This window comes from Benincasa hispida, chromosome 4 (genome assembly GCF_009727055.1).
Source record: "Benincasa hispida cultivar B227 chromosome 4, ASM972705v1, whole genome shotgun sequence".
Classification (NCBI taxonomy): Eukaryota; Viridiplantae; Streptophyta; class Magnoliopsida; order Cucurbitales; family Cucurbitaceae; genus Benincasa; species Benincasa hispida.
Genome location: NC_052352.1, coordinates 36298576 through 36312963, shown reverse-complemented (window position 1 = coordinate 36312963; position 14388 = coordinate 36298576). Strand labels below are relative to the sequence as shown.

General features: G+C 31.1%; 2 protein-coding genes across 3 annotated transcripts; one reads left to right on the top strand and one right to left on the bottom strand.

The window, feature by feature from the left end:
• The first annotated feature begins 1526 nt into the window (after window positions 1-1526).
• On the top strand, window positions 1527-12297 carry LOC120075640 (mogroside IE synthase-like). 2 transcript variants are annotated; one of them, XM_039029222.1, is made up of 3 exons: window positions 1527-2388; window positions 5282-6010; window positions 11977-12297. In XM_039029222.1, exons 1-2 carry the CDS (start codon window positions 1711-1713, stop codon window positions 6008-6010), a joined length of 1407 nt encoding a protein of 468 aa, XP_038885150.1. In that variant the 5' UTR covers window positions 1527-1710; the 3' UTR covers window positions 11977-12297. The 2 variants fall into 2 exon arrangements, with proteins under 2 accessions (XP_038885150.1, XP_038885149.1); XM_039029221.1 differs by lacking the exon at window positions 11977-12297 and adding an exon at window positions 9639-9899 and having other exon boundaries at window positions 1528-2388.
• LOC120075641 (2-alkenal reductase (NADP(+)-dependent)-like) lies at window positions 6014-9587 on the bottom strand. The gene is made up of 5 exons (XM_039029224.1): window positions 8209-9587; window positions 7943-8126; window positions 6788-6954; window positions 6620-6702; window positions 6014-6523 (listed from the first exon to the last, which is right to left on the bottom strand). The coding sequence occupies exons 1-5, from the start codon at window positions 8470-8472 to the stop codon at window positions 6142-6144; spliced, it is 1080 nt and encodes a 359-aa protein (XP_038885152.1). The 5' UTR covers window positions 8473-9587; the 3' UTR covers window positions 6014-6141.
• Window positions 12298-14388: the final 2091 nt, after the last annotated feature.

The window sequence follows — 14388 nt, the reverse complement described above, 5'->3', positions numbered from 1 at the left end:
ACATATATATATATATACACACACAAACTTTTCCCTTTTCTTTACTAAATTTCAAACCCCAAAAATATATATATAATATATATATATTATATTATATATATATATTATTAATCCTTCCCTTCCATCACATTATCCTAAATAAAATTCAAACTTCCAAATCCCCTAAATTCATAAAACTTTTATCAATTAATCCCAAAATCTCTAAATCTTCTCCAATATTTCAAACCCTAATATAAATCCATCAATTGAATCAAATCCAAAATTTAAATTTTGAATACTTAATTAAAATCAAATTATCTCGACCCAAAAATTAAATTTTAGTCTCAACCCTCCAAATAACACCCAAATAATCAAGACAATTAAATAAAAATTACCTGAAATTTTGGGATGTTACAATTGTCATTGTTTATCAATGATAGACTACTATCATATCACTGTTATCACTAATAGACAATGATATCTGATTATATTTATAAATATTTTTTAGTAATTTTCTCATTTAAAATAAATACCCTAAAAAATTTATGAACTTTTTATGGAACAAATTAGTTGAGAAATTTTAATATATTAATTGTAGAACTAAATCTTTTACGAGAAAAAGGACTAACTTGTATCTAATTCTAGAATTTAAATTTGATAATTTAAAATAAAAAATTGCAAGAGGACAGAAGAGGAAAGGAAGAAAAGGAGGGAGTGCAAAATTAAAAATAGAAAAGGGAGAGGAAGGGACATAATAAATAATCTTTTTTTGACAAAAAAAAAAGACGAAATAAATAAAAAAAAATAGGTTGGTGCATCATAATGTATATTTATCTTTTTGTATTCCGTCACGTTGTCCTATCATAATATGGGTGGCTAATTACTCTTTTTTTTTTTTTTAATATTTTAATTATTTTTTTAATGTGAGTAATAGGGAAATATGTAAACTATTCTATCCCACGATGGATCCGATAGATGATGACCTAAAATTTGGCTTATTTTTGAAATATAGTTTTTTAATTACCTTTTGATAATGTTATATTAGAGTAAAATTACCAAAATTAAACCTCACACAAATTGCTCTCTTGTTTTCTCGTTGTTTTCCTCTCTTACTCTCATAAAATAACAATTTAGTCTCTTAACTCTAGTTGATAATGATTTAATTTATGTACTTTTAAATTTGTAAGAATTAAATCATAAATATTTTATAAGTAATAATTTAGTTCATGTACTTTACAATTTGTAACGATCTAGTTCTTATTATGAAAAATCTTATTAGAAAAATTTAATAAAATTTCTTATAAATGTAGATTGATAAATTGATGGAGAATCAATTTTTTAAAAAAATTATAAAGATTAAGTTTTTTTATTAGAATTATAAAGATTAAGACGATAAAATTGACATTTAGTTTTGAAGAGATTTTTCAGAATAGAAACTAAATTGTTACCAATTATAAAATAGGGAGATGAACTTGTTATTTATTCAAAGTTTAGTGACAATGTTATTATAAATTCGAGAGTAGTGAACTACGTTATTATCCAGTATAAAGTTTAGCTTAGGGATTGAAAGTGTTTTTGAAAAATTTAAAAAATAATAATAATTAGATCTTGACGTTTATACATTCGCCGAATGCGCGCGTTTGAGCAAATCTTGGTGTACCATAACCCACTCTACTGCTGCAGCAGCACCAACACAGCCACATTCTCATCTCCGACAAAGAGCCGTCGGAAATGGAGGAGACGACGGGGAACGGAGTAGGAAGAAGAAGAATCGTGAAACAGAATCATGTAATCGTATTCCCTTTCCCAAGGCACGGCCACATCAGTCCAATGCTCCAATTCTCGAAGCGATTAATTTCCAAAGGCCTTCTCCTCACATTCCTCACCACTTCCTCTGCATCTCAATCCCTAATTCTCAATCTCCCTCCCTCTCCCTCTTTCCACCTCAAAATCATCTCCGATGTCTCTGAATCCAACGTACTCGCCTCTCTCGCCGCATATCTTCAGAGCTTCCGCGCCGCCGTCACCAAATCCTTGGCCAATTTCATCGATCAAGCCCTAATTTCAAGTTCCGATGAAGAAATTCCTCCCACTCTCATCGTTTACGATTCTGTTATGCCCTGGGTGCAGACTGTTGCTGCAGAGCGAGGTCTCGATACGGCTCCGTTTTTCACTCAATCTGCTGCCGTTAATCACGTTCTCCTGCTCGTCTATGGAGGATCTCTAAGTATTCCGCCACCGGAGAATGTGGCGGTTTCGCTTCCGGCAGAGATCGCTCTTCAGCCGGGAGATCTGCCGGCGTTTCCTGATGATTCTGAAGTGGTTTTGAAGTTCATGACCAGTCAGTTCTACAATCTGGAGAATGTGAAGTGGATTTTCATCAACACGTTTGATCGCCTCGAGTCCAAGGTAATTCATGCTTCTTCTCTTTGAATTGATTTTTTCTCTCTCGAAGATCAAAAGATTTTTAGATTAATGGGCGGATTTGAATCCCTAGCTTTCCACCCATACAATTTTTAAACGTTGATTGAAGTGAGCCATGGAAGGGACTAATATCAACTTAATAATGATACAGGTGTATTTGGAGATACACTTATTATTCTATTCTAATCACACACAAAAATACTTTTAAAAAGGATAATAAGAGTTTACTACAATGAATATGATCCAACTTGAATGAACTTATACTATCAACTTTGTTTGAGTACAAAGATGGATACATGTTACTTGTGATGTAAATATTTTTTTCTTAAGTAAATGATATTTATTAAATTTAAACTTTAAATTTAAAAATGGATTATAATATTTAATAAATAAATTGAGTACGGATTAAATTCGACATAATATTATATATATATATATATATATTTTTTTATATATTAATATGTTCTTTTATTTTCATGCATCTCTTTTATATTAAAAAAAATATGTATCTTTTTAAGAAAAGTTTATCATATATCTATAAAGTATGATTTAGACATTTAAATAAGATGAACAACATTTTCAAAATTTTGGTTTTGGAAAATGGAAAAATGTTTTAGGTTATGAAAATAGCAAAACAATTTTCTATTTAATTAATTAGTAAATTACAAAAATACCCCCAAAAAGCGCCTACGTTGAATTTGTTCCAAAAATACATTTTTTTTAAAAAAACATATCAACTCAGAATTTTATAGGGATTCGAAATCTAAATTATAATTTTCAAACTTTTATGAATAAAAATCGGATGTTCCAATTGTTGTAAGTGAAATTTAGATCATTTATTAAAATTAATTTTGAAAATTATTCGTGCTGTAATTCTTATAAGTATGTCGACCTTTTCAAATGGCGGATTAATAAAATTGATTAAAATTGATGCATAAACAATTTAAAAAAAATATTAATTTAGAGTCTAAATTGATTTGCTTATAAAATCTTATAGGTTTAATTAATTTAACTATAAGTCTAGAGGGTTTGAATTGATACATTTGAAATTTTTTATAGTTTAAATCAATACCATTGTTAATTTATAGTTTAAATTGATATATTCCTAGATTTTAGAGGTATAAACTGATATTTTCTTAGATATTTCTAATACAAGTTCAATGAATTCTAAAATATATATGAAATAAAACTTATCGAATTGTGTATTAGTAGGATAATAACACAACATAGCACGACTTTCTTTAGAAAGAGAATGTGAGATGTGGTAGGGTTATTTAGAGTCGGTTTGGTAGGCCATTTAAAAACAAATTATTTAATGAATGTAAAGTAGTATTTTCATATTTTTTCATGATAACTTTAGTAGCAAATTCAGAAATTAGATTTCAGCTAAAATAATTGTAAAAAATGCGTTTGATAATATATTCATAAAGAATAATACTAGTTGTAGTTCCTCACTGAATATTAAATTGAATATGAACTATTAATATTCATTTATGAGCATGTTTTATATTTTATATGTTAAAATTTTTGTATAATTATTATTTTGTAATATTATATAATTTTATGATACATTATATAATACATATTCTATTTTTTTTAAGAATTGATTTAATAATATGAAATATTACATGCACGGACATTTTTATCTTTTTTATTAAAATTAAGGCCTTTTAAAATTTCAAGTTCAAAATTTGAATATACTAAATACATAAAAATATTTTTAGATATTGAACTAATTAGATCATATAGAATCTAGATTATCTACCTATATATATTCATTTAATAAATCTGAAAATATAAAATGAAATCTAAATGACATACCAAACACACCATAATGGTTGATTTTGTACATGGTCATTATTTTCTTTTGTACAAAATTTTGATACTTACTTAAAGTAATAACCTTTTAGAGAATTATTAACTTTTTATTAGCGCATCTTCATGAAAAATATAAACTCTCACTTTAAATTACACACATGTCAATTACCACTAAATATGCTTATTTTTTTTTACAAAGAATTAATAATTTAATTTTGTTAAAGTAAGTGGTTCAATTGCCCAAATTTGAACATGAAAAACTGCAACATTTATCTAAATTTAGGCATCCAATTAGAGCAAAAAAATTACTTTCTTGTTATTATTTCATTTAACCTCTCTATTCCTTTACATATTTTCACTAATATTTCTTCATTTTTCTTTCAATTGTAAGTCACGTCAATATCATTTAAGAATGGTGTGAAATCTAGTAACATTAAAACATTAATTAATAAAGTAAACTTTATAATATGAATAGAAAGAGTATTTACTACGGAAGGCTAGGAATTTTAGAGAAAATTTGTACTACTATGAAACTATCATACTACCTCACACTAAAAATTTGTCTTCAAAAATATTTTTAATGGTAGTGGACCCCACACTATTCTTAAAAATATGCTGATATGACAAACAATAAATGAAGATGATATGAAAAATTTGAGTATAATAGAATATTATGCTTCCTTTGTTTGTACAAGAAAGTTTCCTTCATAAGATGTACTCGAAAGAAACGTAGTTCAATTGATTAAACTATTATATGTAAGTTCTAAGGTTTGAATCTTCACCCACATGTTTGATAAAAGAGAACAACTATGAATATACTTAAACAATGATAACCAAGGATAAATCGACAGAAATCGAGATTCTGTCAATGTGTGATGAAGATTTAAATCTCTTGACTATCATTATGGATCCATGATCTTGCCGATGAAACAGCTTTATATCTAGATTTAAATCGTGTTATATCCACAATTGTTCTTCTAGTTTCGCAATATTTTACGTAAACTATGCTAGAAGAATTTCAGTTATCCCTAATTATTTCAATAATATCAAACAAAATCAGGTTGTTAACTGGATGGCAAAAACATTGCCTATCAAGACAGTGGGACCAACCATTCCATCGGCATATCTAGACGGTCGGTTGGAAGATGACAAAGCCTACGGTTTGAATGTCTCAAAATCCAACGGCGGAAAGAGCCCCATCAAGTGGTTGGACTCAAAAGAAACTGCTTCAGTTGTTTATATTTCATTTGGAAGTTTGGTCATCTTATTAGAAGAACAAGTTAAAGAACTGACCAATTTACTTAGAGACACTGATTTTTCCTTCTTATGGGTCCTAAGAGAATCAGAATTGGAAAAGCTTCCTAACAACTTTCTACAAGACACATCAGAACGTGGCCTAATTGTGAACTGGTGCTGTCAACCACAAGTTCTATCTCATAAGGCTGTAAGTTGTTTTGTGACTCACTGTGGTTGGAACTCGACGCTCGAAGCATTGAGCTTGGGGGTGCCGATGGTTGCAATCCCACAGTGGGTTGATCAGACGACGAATGCTAAGTTCATCGCAGATGTTTGGGGAGTCGGAATTCGAGTGAAGAAGAATGAGAAAGGTATTGCTACAAAGGAAGAACTAGAAGCCTCCATCAGAAAAATTGTTCAAGGAGAAAGGGCAAATGAGTTTAAACAGAATTCAATCAAGTGGAAGAATTTGGCTAAAGAAGCTGTGGATGAAGGAGGCACTTCTGATAAACACATTGAAGAATTTGTCCAAGCAATTGTTGCATCAAACTAGGTATAACATTATAATTATATTTGTTTTTACACTCTTTTGTCTTCTAAATGACATAAACGGATGTGTAGAGCTTGTTTAGACTGTCTTTCCAAATGCTTAAAAGCATTTAAGCCGAGTCATTCTAAACAGGCTTAGTCATCCTTTGCAACAACAACAACTTGTTTACCTACATTGCGACCTGACAAGATGCCAATGAGAGTGGATGGACCATTCTCAAGGCCAAAAGCTAAATCTTCCAAATATACAATCTTTCCTTCCCTTATGGGAGGCAAAACAAAATCCATATACTTAGGATAGAGATGCAAGTAATCGTTCATAATAAACCCTTCCAAACGAACACGTTGTCCTATAGCGCAAATCAAATTATAAACACCTTCAGGATTGTCTTTTTGGAACTCAGATACCATCCCACACAAAGCAATACGGCCATTCCTCCTCATATTAACAAGAACAGCATCCAACATCTTCCCTCCAACATTGTCAAAGTAAATGTCTATTCCTTCAGGAAAGCATCTAAACAAACAAATATACAGAAGCCTAACATGATGATATCTTTCACAATCTTTATTAAAAGTACTGAAATATGAAAATGGATTATTGATTGCTAACCTTGTTAGAGTAGCTTCCAAGTTTGGCTCTTCTTTGTAGTTAAAAACGTCATCGAACCCGAGTTTGTTCTTCAGTAAATCAACCTGATTATGAACTGAGAGATGAGAATTCTTATACCAAAACAGGAAAAGATTAAAGGTTGTTCTAAGCTTTGTTTGTTTAATCAATCTTTTGTTTGCTACCAGCACAGCCAACAACATAACATCCCATTAACTTGGCGAATTGGCCAACAAGTTGACCAACTGCACCAGATGCAGCTGAGACGAACACATATTCTCCTTTTTTAGGACAACAAATCTCGAAGAAACCAGCATAAGCAGTCATCCCGCTTACACCTACCATTAACTTAGTCAAATTATATAGATATAATAATGTTACACCCCAATAAAAGGAAAGGAATTATGGTAACTAAAGGGTTAATAGAGCTTAAACTTCCATTAGGATTTTCTAGGAATCTCACCTGAGAAAGAATTCAACATATACCATCTTTATATTATCTCCCCTTTCCAAAATTCAAAGAAACCAACCTACCACTGAAAGTTGGTGGTTTTTTTTTTTTTTGAATGGATGACCTTAATTTTGCAGCATGATGTCATTTGCATCAAGTTTTGAAAATAATGAAGTATGACCCTCTACCATTGTCAAAACGTACTAAGAATAGGTTAATTATCCATACTGCCCCTCATGGTTTAAGTGAGTGTGGAAGTAAGATCTTTTGAACAATAGTCATTCGGACAATAGTGCTCTTACTCACTCTCTTACACTGCACTCCTCATCCTTCCTTGTGCTTGAGCTTGCATTCAATTCATCTAATACAATAGTTTTTCCACACAATAGGATTTTTCCTCCCTCACGCTCCTTCTCGCTCTGACTTACTCGTCTTCACACTCCTCACTTTCTCACCCTACTCCACACTCTCTCACTCGCGCTCACACTCATTGCTCCAAACACTCATTAATAGTATGCGAGAAGCAATATGGATAGTTAATATGCTCTTAATACACTCTGTCAATGACAAAAAATCATAATTCATCATTTTCAAAGCTTGGATCAAACGCCATTAAAAATCCACAAAATGGGTCACCCCTCACCCGTACAAAACTATTAAAAAAAGAAAAAGTATTCACCTCACCATTCAATTAACCATCTACTAAATTACAACTAAATATCTTCATGATTGTCAAGTCAGCTCATGGGCATATCCACTATCATAAAGACAACAAACACTCTGCACATGTATACTATGATTCTCCTCTAATGTTGTTCTCATTTATATTTACTAGCAAGTAAATAAAGGAGAGGAAATTTGAGAAAAAGAGATACCAAGAATTCCTGTGTAATAAGAGAGGGGAACATCAGTGTGATCAATTTTAAAGAGAGCTTCTACTTCTGAGGATGAAAGTAGAGAATATTCTTCCCAACCTGTCTGCCCCCACACAAAATCTCCTTTCTTAAACTTGGAATGATCAGAATCCACAACTTTCCCAACTCCATATCCCCTAATAGGCTGCAACAAAAGAAAAACAGAGCTCAGAATAAGCCAAAGTGATGAAAAAGACATAAAAAACGACGTCGTTTCGTGTGCCTACCAAACCAGGAGTGAAGGAAACAATATCAATGGAGGGATTTTCGAATTTGTTCATACAAGCATGCATATAAGGATCACAGGAAAGGTAGAGATTCTTTAGAAGAACTCCATTGAAGCCATGGGGAACCTTCAATTTAATGGTTCTATTGGAGATCACTTCGAGATCCGACTCTTTTGCAGTGGCACGGCCGGTGACATAGTCTTTTAAAATCACCTGTTTGTTGATTACTACTTCGCCATCACCGCCGTGGCTATGCATCATCATGAAAAGAGGAAGAGAAGGAATAATGATGGAAATGGAAAATGGGGTTTCTTTCTTTTTTTTTTTTTTTTTTCCCCTTCTTTTTCTTCATTGTTGGACTGGGATATATAGAAAAGCATAAAGGGTTTTGGGGAAGAAAAGTCTTGAATTTGAAAGAAACCACTGAAATTAAAATTTGAAAAAGGCAATCCGAAATCACTTTTGCCAAGCTAATCCCATTGGCTGGTTCAATTAATTGATACAAAAATGAAACTGTTGTATTAGAAAGACGTATAAACAAAGGTTAGTGGTGGGGAAAATTCTGGAATCTCAAACGAGATGAAATATTTAACTCTCGTTTATAAATTCTGGAAGGCATGTTTATAAGGTGTTGTTTAACTCTCGTTTTAAGGTCTACTATTAAATCTGTAATTGATAAATATAATCCGATTGCAGAATTAGATTACGTTTGAAAATTATATAGGACCTATAAAATTAGGTAGATGTAAGACCTATAAAATTAGGTAGATGTATTGATTACATAGGACCTATGAGATTAGGTAGATGTATTGATTGACCCTAAATATAGTAACTACAATTGTAAGATTATGATAGAACTCTGATTTATATATTTACTATTTAGGCAAAATTGCTAAGGGAGCCGAGACCCTCTTCCCTTACAAGCTCTATGAGCTCTACTCAATACAATGCAAAAAGATGCTCAACCTCTCTTCCTCACTATCTTAAATAACCAATTTGTCTAACTAACCGAATCTTTCCTCTTGGGCCCACACTTACACACCCCATCCTCAGTAACAAACTCAATTCATTCTTTACATTTAATTCACCATCTCTCTTTCTCTTCCTTATATATTGTCTAATGACCGGAGGTCTATTAGATTACGTTATTCATTCAAATACATTGCAAAGTAAACAACCTCAATCATAATCAGATTATGCTTGTAAAATGTCTATGTAAATGTCATCAAAAGCAATTTAATTACGTTTATAATTGAGGCCCAATTGATTCATCAATATAATCCGATTAGGATTGCACCAATTTTAAATTGCAGATTGGTAAACATGGCGTAAGTTCATCTCATGTAATATTTATCTTTGTGCATCCCATCAAATTATCTAATCATAATTATTCATGTAATATATATATATATATATATTTTTGTATGCAGTGAGAATGGAATGGATAACTATGGATGCACGTAAGTATTAGTATCTCAAAGTTATTTCATATCAAGGTGGAAGTTTTAGCTTGGAAAGGTGGTGTTTATATGCAAGAGAAGACCCTAAGATATTTGTCGTTTATATTTTATTTGTTTTATTTTTTGTGTGTTCTAACTTTTTAAGCATGGAATGGAATGATAGTAAGTCATTTATATTAATTCCCTTAATGTTGGCTACATCAAATTCTCTAGAGAGTCAAATATGATATTGTTGCTATTTTTAATTTTTAGATAATTATTATTTAAAAAAATTGTTAGAATTTATGTCCGAAATCTGATGTATCTCGTAGTTTGTAAAGACAAATTACATATCTAATAGATTAGGGATATTTTATTGACATTTAGACTACATTAATTCAATTCAATAAACTAAGATCCAAGGTTATCTAATTAAACTTAAATATGTATGTGGAGACATACATGTAGATCATGTTTAAGTGATAACCTAAATGGTCTGTAGTATATGGATAAGGTTGGGTACCTTATCTTAGTGACGCTACGAATACGGCCCACTTTATAGATGTTACAATTGTTGTAAAATGCTACAAATGATTTGATCCGAATCATTCATGTGAAGACATGCGAGCGAGGTATTCTATACAAAGAGTTTATATAAGATCGGACCATGAAATGAATAATCTCTCTTTATAATACCATTGCTAAAAAAGACTTATATTTCATTAGGATAATCATAAGTGATTTGACCTTAATCCTGAATGAGTTGTGAACTTCTGTTTATGAGGGCGACCCTTTGATTTGTATGGGTGAGAATGACCATATTAGCCGACTCAGCCTACCCTTTTGGGATTTGTCTGAGTAAAGAGTTGGGAACACAGTTACACAAGATGGAATTCACTTCTTCTCGTCTTTAGGAGTGGATAAATTGCTCCCTTAATAGCTGATTTCGGGTCTTGAACATTGAGACCCCAACCTCTCATTGGTCCAAGAGGTGTTAGTTTATAGTTGGACTATAAATTATTTGTTCATTATAGGGATCAGTGGTACTTAAGGGTGTTAGTTTATAGTTGGATTATAAATTGTTTGTTCATTATAGGGATCAGTGGTACTTAAAGAGTTAGATATAACTATAGAGGGAAAACAGTAATTTGATCTAGTTGTAGTTATGAGCGATTTGTGAAGGGTTGACTCACTGTTGATTGGTTATATCCATGGACACAGAAATATTTGGATTAAAGGAGTTTAATCAATTAATCTCATATCACTATAGCTTCTAATCTTAGGTCCATAAGATCCCCTTATTAGCTCACTAAAGGATAGTAATGAGGAATGATTTAAATTATTCAAATCAAATGAGGAAATTTTATATTAATCTTATTAATATATAATGACTAATTATAAATATGATCTATAATCCAAATCATCTAAGAGGGATATATTTGAATAAGATTTAAATATTAGATTTGTATGAATTGGATTCATACAAAAATGTATACATATAAATATGTGATATTTATATGTTAATTAATTTCATATTAAATAGATTTAATATAATTATTTAATTAATGATTAATTAATTGATTAGATTATGAAGATTAGAGGTTAATATAAATATATGATATTTATGATAATTAATTAAATGCATATATATTAAATAGGATTTAACATATAGTCATTTAATTAATGTGTCAATTAATTAAATAAGAATTATTTAATTAATTAGAACTAAGAGTATAAAGGAAAATACTTGGAGAAGGGATTAACCTTTCTCTAGATAAATATATCCTTATAGCCTATTTAGGGCTAGATATTTTTATTACACAAAATTCTAGCCTCCAACCTCTACCTTCTCTCTGTAGAAATTTTCTTCATTTTTCCTCCTAAAAAGTTCTTGAAGATCACTCTTCCAAGTTTTATTGGAATCCTAGAGCATAGCAAAATAATTTTGTTGGTGGTATCCTTGTTCTTAGAGAAGTTTGAGATCATTGATAACGGTCGAAGAAGAAAGCTAAAGGAATCTACAAAGGTAAGAAATTGTTCTTCCTTCTCTTCTAGTCTCTTCAAAAGCATGCTGAATTAAATATGTTTATTCTCTGTTTTATTATGCTTGTTTCTGTATTTTGTTTCATTAAATTGAAAAAACGAAATGCAAGACGTTCACATGCTTCTGCTTGAGATTCGATCCCTTCAATTGGTATCAGAGCCAATTCTTGTAATTTTGATTTTTGGTTTTTAGAAACAAAAAATAGAGAACATGGTGGGTGTTTTTGTGTGATGTTTTCATAAGATGAGAATTGTAAATTTCATTTGGGTATTTTTGGCTTAATAGATAGACTCGAGATTTGATCGTGTCGTTTGTGGAAAAGTTTGTTGTGAAAAGAACCCGAGAAACAAAGGTGAAACAAGAAAAAATGGAGATAAGCAGTGCAGTTCAGTTTTCAAAGACAACTTTCACTAATTGGTTGATTGTCAGAGTTCTAACGGTTGGATCGTGTTGAAATTTGGTCAGTATGTTCAGGACACCTAGAGTCTCATTTTCAACGGTTGGATCGTCGTTTTGAACTTTAGTTTATTCGCCGTCGCTGTCAAACATAAGTAGTTTTTTTTGTTTTTTTTCTATTTTCTTTTAGAATTTTCTAAATTCTAGGGTACCAAATATCGGTTTATTAATGTCTTTTAATAATTGAATGTAATTGAATTTCCATGAGATGCATGTTTAAATTATATGATTTATATGTTGCATATTGTATGCCATATAGCTTTAAAATCCCATCTTAGGATAAATCTGTTTATGCATCATGTCTAAATATAAATGTTATATTTTTGGATGCATGATTAAATTATCATGCTCAGGCATCTTAATATAAATGTTATATTATTTAGATGTATGGTACATTAAGCATGTTCATGCATCATACGATGTTATAATTATTATAATGTATGATGACATGATGGTTGGTGATGCTTAATGATTGTTTAATATAAGAGTTATATTTTACAATGAAAAAGGAATTTGCATTGAGCATGACATTACTTAGATTAATATAAACGTTATATTTGATCAATGTAACCAAATGCAAACTTATAGATTTTACATTTCATTTTTTTTATAATGGTTATAAGGATAATGAAATTAGAATTTAAAATCTATAATCAAGAGTTGCATGCAAACATAGGTCTAAATTAATTTTGAAATTATTTAAAATTAATTCACCTAGACTTATGTCAAACGCATTCTAATGAGATTAGAGATAGGTTAATCTCTTAATTCATTTTAATAGGATTAAAATGAATTTTGCTAAAAAGATTAAATTTATAAAATAATTGTCCATAAGGGACCTTTGTCTTAGGAACGTTCCGTCTAGAAGGGGTATTTAAGCTGACGAAAACAGAACACCCACCTGGGAACCGATTTGGAAGGTGAATTGGGCAAATATTTTATAAGCATGCAATAAGTGATTAATTTCATTAAAGAGTTTAATGAATGAAATCACATATTGTTAAGCTATTCAATATAAGCATTATATTGAGTAAATTTAACAAGGACTTAGTTAAAATTAATTAGTCGGATTTTACTAAATTAATAAACTCATCTTTTGCAAAATACTCAGTGGGAGAAAAAAGATATACAATATGTCAATTTTTCCACTCATGTTCTCGCTAAAAGTTCACATCGTGAGACTCATGTTTGGCCTCGTGGCGCCCTCGAGACATCCCTCTTTGGATGGTGTTTGCATGAGTCAATATTAAGGTGAATGGAGAGAGTGTTTATAGTAAGTGGGAGAGGGATATGTGTCAACATGTCCTGCCTCCTTCATTGGTTTGCATCATGAGACCTTCTTACACAGCCTCGTGGCGCCCTGGGAGCGTCTCCCTTCGGATGGTTTGCGCATTAGGTTAATATCTGGGCGAACTCCAGAAATGATTTCTGGATAGGATCACTTTAGTTTTTTCCCAATCGACTTTTCCCTTCGGTTGACTCATTGAGACAGAGCTCTAGGGTCTAAAATGAAGGATCAAACTTACAAAAAATTGTTAAGCGACTTAATGATTTCTTGATCAAACCAATGGTGACTAATCATTATAGGAATGAGAGTTATTTTGGTGTAATGATTGGTTGAGAAGTGTCACAATTCAGTGGAGGGGTGACTAACCACCTTTTGATGGCTTTTATCTTAAACCACTGAAGCATCATTGGAAGCAGACATAATGATTGGGGTTCGTTATTAAGATTTTGCTAAAATTGATTAGATTAAAATTTTTTGCACAAGGGTCTAAAATGGGTAATTTTGTTTTGTATCAACAAACATATCTAGTGCTTTAATGAACCTTCTTAAAGCTAAAATGTTGACCTAATTCAATTACACAACTTGGAGAGAATTGATAAAAATTATGTTCGTGGTTAATGACCTTAATTTTGTCTTGACTGAGGTGAGGAATGTCCTTCAGTCTCAACCCATAATGCTACACGAAGTGTTCGTGAAGCATACAAAAGGTGGATGAAGGCCAATCTTAAGGCTTAAATTCACATTTTGGCAAGTATATCTAATGTCTTAGCCAAAAGATTTGAGAGCATGGTCATTGCATTTCAAATCATGCAATCAACATAAGAATTGTTTGAACGAATGTCCTCACAATTCAAGCAAGATGAGGTTGATATAGATGAAACTAGTATTATCAGCTCCCTATTTGAACTCCGGTCCATATTGGATGTCAAGAGACTAATAGAGGAGGAAAAAGT